The 8,645-nt window shown below is 39.5% G+C and overlaps 1 protein-coding gene across 1 annotated transcript; it reads left to right on the top strand.

Moving 5' to 3' along the window:
• The first annotated feature begins 4,126 nt into the window (after positions 1 to 4,126).
• Positions 4,127 to 4,644, top strand: LOC119515240 (membrane magnesium transporter 1-like). Its single transcript, XM_037811128.1, has one exon. It carries the CDS (start codon positions 4,186 to 4,188, stop codon positions 4,642 to 4,644), a length of 459 nt encoding a protein of 152 aa, XP_037667056.1. The 5' UTR covers positions 4,127 to 4,185.
• The last annotated feature ends 4,001 nt before the right edge of the window (positions 4,645 to 8,645 follow it).

The raw sequence follows: 8,645 nt of genomic DNA, 5'->3' as shown, positions 1-8,645 counted from the left end.
TTACTTTGGTCTTAGCCTTGACTTGGGGGGGAAAGCCACAAGAATCCTCTTTCTGAAGATATCAGAGCACAATCTCCAAATTTTTTTCCAGACTAATGCTGACTTTTTTGTCCGTCTTTTTGATCATCCTTTGGGGTTAAGAAAATGAAGAGGCTTTTAATGGTTAAGAAAATGAAGAGGCTTTTAATGAGTCTGTTCTCCTTGTACTGAATTGGGTTGCCATTGTGATCCCTCAATATTTGGTGGCAGTTCTGTTGAGCAAAAACAAAAGGCTTTCTTCCTTGGCTCTCTTCAAAGTGCCTTGATATGATATGCAACCCATTATGCACTCCCCATTTGCATGTTTTCAATGAAAACTTAATTTAACATTAACTGTCATTTCAGTCCAGGGTCCCTTTCAATGTGCAAAGGTGTTACTGATTGAAGCACATCCCAGTCTTGAAGCTCCTAGAAGGTGAACTCATGGATGCAGTAGACTCCTTTGGGGGCATTTTGGAGAAGAGCAGTGCCAGGTCCCATAAATTACGCTGACCTTTTTGAAAAGTGGTCTGCTTCTCCTGGATTTTTTTCTAAACAAAGCAGAGAAAGAAAAAAGGAAAAGGAAAGAAGAAACAGAGAAAGAAGAGAGAAAGAAAAGAAAGAAAAAAAAAGAAACAAGAAGGAAGGGAGGGAAGGAGGGAGAGAGGGAGAAAAAGAGGGAGGGAGGGGGAAACAGAAAAAAAGAAAAGAATTCCCTTAAGCCAATCATTAATCTTTAGGAATTCATTTGTGTTCTTTCATTCACTGTCCAGACAATAAGTTCTATTCTGTTCCAAGTGATAATCTGAAGGAAAGACTCTGCCAACTGGGCATAAAAGAGGAGAAAAACTTCGTAAATTCTTTGTTGCAGCCAGAACATGTACCTTCTGTAGATACCAGGGTCATTCAGAAATATCCGACTTCCTGTTCATTTCTGAGAAACAAAAATCCCCTGGATTCTTGCCCTTTGGCTGCACAAACCCCTCCTTACCTGCCTCCAGCAATCAGTGAGGAGGCCAAGACCTTTTCTCTCCACTCTGATCAGAGTCACTGCTTCCCCCCTTGTAGCAGAGAATCTGGGCACTTGGGCTACAGTTTGCCAGCCTCCCTGTCCAATGCTTTCCATCTCGAAGCATTTGCCCTGCAGAAAACCATCCAAAGAAAGGCCTGCCATTCTCTCACATGGGTTTATGCCACTTTTCAACTCAGCTTAAAGATTCCTGTTTTCATGTTGCCACCTGCCATTTCCCATTACACAGCTTGACATGCATGTGGGGAGCCAGACACCATTTGTGAGGATTGGGGCGGAGGATGTACCCCAGCCAAGGAGACCCCAACACATGACTGCTGGGGTGTGCCACTGTGTAGAGCTAGATTGAAACATATGCAAGAGGACAAAGGAGAAGCCCATTCTCTACCTTTTAAGGAAAACACAGATGTTACCAAGCTTGTTAAGTTTTGCCCTATCAAAGCCTAGAAAGGACTCAAACATGTTTATCGACATCCCAGGGCAAAGATTCATTGGAATTGTTTCTATATGTAATGCAGGTCTCCTTTTAGGAGATGCTAAGAATTTGTACCAGAAATGGGGTAAACTACGAGCAAAACATGAAATGACTAGTGTTCTCCTTCGGCTTCCATGCATTTTCTTTCTAATGCCAACCCCTACCCTTATTGCAGATCAAAATTCCAGGGTTTATAAAGTGCTGGTGCTCAGCTAGGATTAGATCAGGAGAACAGAAAATGGAGTCATTAACAGGAATATATTGAGGCTGGCTTAAAGGCTTAATTCCCTCCACCCAGACATGAAGAGAGAGCTTTTAGGCCAGGTGGATCTTCAACAGCAGCATGACAGGCTGTCAGATGAAGAATCTTAAATCATATCATAAATCAAATTATAAAGAAGATTCTGCCTTGGGCTCCCTAGAAGCTCAATCTTTTTTTTTAATTGAGTTTTATTGATATATTCACATACCATACAATCATCCACAGTGTACAATCACTCGTTCACAGTGCTATCATGTCGTTGTGCATGCATCACGACAATCAATTTTTGAACATGTTCATTATTCCAAGAAAAAAATAAAAATAAGAATAAAAATTAAAGAACACCCAAAACATCCTATCCCCTTTGTTCCCCCCTATTATTCATTTTCTTTTTTGTCCCCATTTTTCTACTCATCTGTCCATACACTGGATAAAGAGAGTGTGAGCCACAAGGCTTTCACAATCACGTGGTCACACAGTGTAAGCTATCTAGTTATACAATCGTCTTCAAGAATCAAGGCTACTGGGTTGCAGTTTGACAGTTTCAGGTATTTCCTTCTAGCTATTCCAATCCACTAAAGACTAAAAAGGGATATCTATATAACGCATAAGAATAACTCCAGAATTACATCTCAACTTCATTTGAAATCTTAGTGGAACTTTATTTCATTTCATTTCTCTTCCCCCTTGGTCAAGAAGACTTCCTCAATATAATGATGCCAGGTCCAGGCTCATCCCCAGGAGACAGGTCGCACGTTGCCAGGGAGGTTTACAACCCTGGGAGTCATGTCCTACGTAGGGGGAAGGCAGTGAGTTTACCTGTAGAAGGCCAATCTTGATCAATATCTCGTGTCCATTTTTAGAGCTTCCTTCCTGTATGGTGAAGTGTTTGATAACTATGACTGCTTTATGAGGGTTCATTGCTTTTCCTTTGAAAATACAGTACATTGTGTCTGCAGGCCAGAGGGACATAAAGAGCTATCGTTTGAGACCTGGAGATCGGACTGTCATCCTTTTCCTGCCCACATCAGACCACTCTCCAGTAGTTGGCTCCATATAGACTAAACAATTCCATAACCATTCTTTTCTCTCAGGTTCCTTGACATCAGAGTGTTCAAAAGAGCCAATGCCTCCTAACTAATAAAACTTCTCATGGTTTCTGAGAAGTCCCCAAATTCAAATATATCCCCTCTCAGTAAACAGATTTTCAAATGGGATTTCAAAATTAAAACAAGAAGCTTTAAGGATATGAATACTGCTACTTAACTTCTAGCATGAATAAAATGTTAATCAAAATCTTTTTTTCTGCTTATCTTCTAATAGGCAGTATGAGCTGATGTTTATTTCAGTGCATCCTAATGCTGCAGAGGAGTGGGAATCCCTGCTTTATTTTCTAAAGCCATCTTCTCTGTTGGGACTGCTTCTGAAAATGTTCCTAATTGAACTTCCCACAATCTATTGAAATAATCTAGGGTTAATGTTGGTGCTTTGAGTGTTGGAAAAACATGAAACATTAGAGGGCAGTGCGGAGGGGGTGCTAGAAGCAATATGAGATAATTATTTCCTAAGTACTGCTGGGAATCATCCATTAGCAGGCCATGTTGTTGGGTCCAAGCAGAGAATGCCTCAGTTGTGTCTTGCTGTATATCAGGACCAGCCTTGGTTTGGGTTGCAGGTAAAAGGAAATGAAACCAGTGTACCACCTGGTTTTCCAAATGGAAGTGAAGAAACCATGGAGACATCCGTTCATCCAATCCCTCAGCAAAGACCATTTCAATTGGAGTATGGAAGTCCAGTGAGGTTGGAATTTTCCTTTTGAAAGGATAGAGCAATGTTTGGACTGCATACCGATGTGTAAATTTTAGCAGGAACGTCTTCCATTAATTGGAAATATGTTACACTCATGGTACGTGGGTGGTTAAAATTCTGTCCTGACTCTGCCTTGTCCTTTTATTGAATGGGTCAAAGTGTCAATTATTCCATCCTAATGCCTTCTGGGTTTGGGAAGTGTTCAAACTATCTTTCCTTCCTGCTGCAATTAGATTTTGTAATGAGCACATGTAAGGGCCTGCCTAGCAATTCTAAGGTTTTCTATTTTCTCTGGCATCTCCTGACATGCAAATCCTAATGATATCTCTGGTATCTCCTGAGCCTTGATTTCCCCATCAGTTTCCTTTTCTGGAGGTGGAGGGAAGGCTCTTATTCTGCTTCCAAACCTTGGGGCTAGAAGAAGTCCCTTCAGGTCAAATCCTCAAGGTGGCCACACTAAAAAGTATCAAATCACTTACTTCCAAGTCTTCCAAGGATCTCCTTTCAAAAAACAAAATCCACTGCTGGTGGAAGAAGGAACCGCTCCACCACCCTTAGCTTCTTCTGTTGGAGTGCTGTTCCTCGAGGATCATGGTGCCCTCGCTGTGGAAGGGGCTGGTGGGCATCGTCCTTTTTGCGTTAGCCCACGCAGCCTTTTCTGCTGCTCAGCATCATTCTCATATGCGATTAACAGAAAAGGAAGATGGATCACTACCAATAGATATAGTTCTTCAAATGCATCTGGTCTTTGCAGTTACCTGTTATGGTATAGTTCATATTGCAGGGGAGTTTAAAGACATGGATGCCACTTCAGAACTAAAAATTAAGACATTTGACACAATAAGGAATCACCCATCATTTTATACATTTAATCATGGTGGTCGACTACTATTCCAGCCTTCAGATACAACAAATTCTTCAAACCAAGATGCATTGTCCTCTAATACATCTCTGAAGTTACGAAAACTTGAATCACTGCGTCGTTTGATTTTTGCAGATTATAATAACAGGACAGGACACAGAACTGGAATATTGGAGTTTGGGGTATAAAACATCCCCCTGCATCAGCATTTATATTGATTTTTCAGACCTAGTAAAAAAAGTTTAAGACCCTTGTTTTTACACTGTTAATCAAATAATTAATGAACATAAATTATCTGTGAAATGAATCTATGATCTTTCAAAGAAGGAATTTCTTTTTCATTTAAAAGAAATTCACATCTTTTGTAAAAGTCACTGTTTTGAACAGATTCTTTTGAAAATTGTTGATGGTTTTTCTGATTATTTTCTTAGATTTCTTTTCTTTTGCACTGCAGTTTTAGGATCCTTTTGGAAATACTGTGTGACTATTGCATTTTGCAGCGTGAATTACGGAAAAATGGTCTTCAGTTCTTACCAACAAAAGGACTTCGTGAAAGAGATCAAAATGGTGACTCATCAGTTTTTCTTATGCCCCCTAAAAAGTGGCCCTGCTTCAGCAGATACTTGCCAGGTTTTAATTTATCCATAACTTTTCACCCCGCCTTGCTCCCATATACTATCAGACATCAGCTGTCTTGTTGCATCACTTCACTGAGGTTCTGTGTATTGAGAGAGCAATTTTTGTGTCAGAAATTCTTTGTTATAACAAATATATTTAACAAACTTAACTTGCTGTAAAGCTACTTGTGTTCTCTTCATTTATCCGTAAAAATTTGCCCTAATTGATTATATAGTGTAAGAATAGTTGAAGATAGACCAAAATGTTCATTCGTGATTCAATTATACTGCCTTCGTAGAAGGAAAACTGATTACTTGTCAATAGCTAGTTTAACTTATTCAGAAACTCTGTTAGTTTGTTGCATACTAAACTAGTGAATTAGTAAAATAAAGGAGGAGTAGTCTCATCTGATGGCCGACATGATTTAGGAACTCGGCCGGATGTGTTCTAAATATTAGGAACTAATATCTAAATTTTTAAAAGGTAAGGTTGCTTAAGAAGTTGCTTCATGGCTTCTAATTTATAGCAGGCTGAGAGTTGCTGAAGGTGAGAATGAGGATACAGAGTTGAACTTCTAATTTTTTTTTTTCGTTACAGTAATTTTACTTTTTGGGAAATTTGGATAGCACTTCAATCTTCAGAAAGCTACACATTTTTTTCTGGAGCACATTGCTTTTGCTGAGTTGCGTAGGTGTAATGGGACCAACTGGAAGCAGGCTTGAAAAGGAAATGTTCTTTAGGAAAGAGGAATACTGACACCCTTATACTTGAACTTCAGCTCTTCTGTTCTGTCTGGTAAGGCACAGCGCCAAGGCATGAGATTGTTTTGTCATTGGGCTGTTGTTGATTTTGCCAGTCCAGTCTGTCCGGAACACTGACTTTCCTCTCTGATGAGAACAAAGTTAGAAATCTGCTGATAGCCTAAATAACGTAGAAATAAGTTAAAAATGTGAGGTCAGGAGTTGAATTGATGATTATTAAATCAAAAGTTACATCAGGCTTGTTTACCATTTTCCTCAAGTGTGACTAGATTTGGGAGATCCTCTTCCTTTTCTTTTGGGGCTATCTTCCTTTCTTAATAGGTTTTCTTGTAACAATTTTATTGAGATATAGCTCCCATACCATGTAATTCACCAATTTAAAGTATACAATTCAATGGTTTATAATATATTCATAGAGTTGTACCACTATCACCACAGCAATTTTAGAACATTTTCATCACCCCAAAAAGAAACCCCATACCCTTCAGCAGCGACCTTTCATTTCCCTCCAATGTCCCCCAGCCGTAGGCAATCACTAATTTACTTTCTGTCACTATGAATTTGCCTATTCTGGGCACTTCATATAAAGGGAATTAATTGTACAATATGTGGTCTTCTGTGTCTGACTTCCCAAATATGATTTTATTCTATGTGGAATGAGAACTTGAGGACTGTTATTGCTGTGAAAGGAAGTGGTTAGCAAAATCAGATTTGAGGAGGGAGATTCAGACACCTAGCAGGTTTCTCAGTAAATCTTACCCTGAATAGCTTTCCCTCATAGCCATCCATGAACTACTACTCATGGATATCATCCATGAGATACTCCTACTTAGAATATTTTGGCTAGTCTCTGGAATGGGTATTTAAGTCTTTGCCCATTCCAGAAGGTCCTGCTAAAAATGATGTGAAACAATTTGACAGATAATTGGCATTGCAGTTTTCAGGTGCTTCTACCTTTGCTAGCAGCTGGTATACCTCGAGCCAGGTAAGCTTCCAATGTAAAAAAAAAATTTCCTCCATTGAATATTTGCTGTCTTTTTCAAATGTGCACCATGGGATTGAAGATGATGTGGATGCATTGTAAAACTGCTAAACAGATTAAGTACATGATTTTATTTACAATACTATGAGTACAGTACTATGAGTACTGTCCAAAAATGTAGTTATGTGAGCTCATTAAGCCTGCAGTTAACAATGATTTCAGTGACATTCAGAAGTGTGTATTGTTCAAGATTCTCTATAACAGAAGAAAATTTCCAGGGAACCAGCAAAATACTATGGGCTAATGGCTCACCAGATAAAAATGCAGAGGGGTTCATTGGAGGCTATTATGCTTTGTAACTTCCTAATAATTGTTTCCTAAGCATTGTGGCTTATTTTTTGAGTGCGCGTGACAGCATCTTCCTGGTTGTGTGTGGCCTGTTTCCATGATGTATTGAATAATGTTATTTGTTTTGAGCATCAATGCTTGTAACACTAACCTAAACCCATTTTGGGGGGATATGTTTCCTCTCTTTTAATGACTTTGCCCTGTCCAATAAATAAATGGTTGTCTCACCCTGAAAAAAAAATCCATTAGATCTATGGCTGTGGGCAAAGGACAAAATAAAAGGAATTGATACGTTAACACCCTTGCTCCTTTAGCCCAATGTAACCAGCCCCTTTAGTGTTAAATGGATAAAAAGGCAAAATATTTTATTTGGTCCCATTTCTCTGGGATACATATCTATCTTAACAATGGTACATTGCCTTATTATCCGCTGTTGCTGATATACCATTGAGAACAAACATACTATAAATTGCACTTATCTAGTTTCTGTCTCCCTCATTAAAATGGAAGCTCTGCAGAGAAAAGGGGTTGTTTGCTTTGTTCACAGCAGTATACTCAATGCCTAGAACAAGTGTGTGGCACATAGTACGTTCTAAATAAATATTTTTGAATGAATGGATTGCATGCTGTTAAACAGTAATTATGGTACCAAGTAACCAGCCATCACCCCACTGCATTCCCAGCACCTTGCTGAGTGCTGACGTATCAAAGCAGTGTGTGCCCCCCGTGTCAACTTGAAGCATACATGTTTTAGGTCCAGACTGAGTGGGTCCATTCCCACTCCTTTCTTGAAGGAAGTCTCATCATCATTTCTCCTAGTTTCTGGGGAAGGGGAGGACATAATCTCATGGTTGCCACTCACTCTGAACTTCTGTTTCTACCTTTGCCTTAGATTGTCTTAGCATGTCCTCCTTCTGAACCACAGTGATCCAGGTTTTGCATAATTTCACAGTTACCCACAAGTGTTGATGTAAGTTTAGAGAGATCATTCATGAAACACAAACAGTCTGTTTAGATATGCTTGCTCTGAACAAACCGTTTGGCAATTCTGCCATATTGTCCGGCAATCCCACAATTTCTCTTTCTCCTCTCTGCTCTTTGCCCCAATTACAAATCATTTTTATGCTTGGATTTCACCTATGTGTGTTGTGTCCTTGACTCCTGGGAATCATGGGCTTCCATCAAGTCACCTTCTCCGTTGAGCCATATATTAAGATATTTTCATAAATAGGACAGTTCTTTTTAAAGAGGAATCCTTGCGCCAGTGGTTAAGGTAACAGTTTTGTTCAGCCTGCAACAAGTGAATGTTAGAAAGAGCAGAGGACAGGATTCTTACACCTGGGATTTAGTAAGGATTTGTTCCTGGGACACGAGTTAGGATATACAACTCCAGAGCTTAGTGGACAAGGCATGAATGGAGGTTTCCTATAATTTCTCTTCATCTGGTGTTCAGTGCTCTCACGGTCCTCAGGAATCCACA

The sequence above is a fragment of the Choloepus didactylus genome, chromosome 19, assembly GCF_015220235.1.
Source record: "Choloepus didactylus isolate mChoDid1 chromosome 19, mChoDid1.pri, whole genome shotgun sequence".
Taxonomy (NCBI): Eukaryota; Metazoa; Chordata; class Mammalia; order Pilosa; family Megalonychidae; genus Choloepus; species Choloepus didactylus.
Note: the sequence above shows the minus strand (reverse complement) of the source record. Positions and strands in the feature narration are given on the sequence as shown.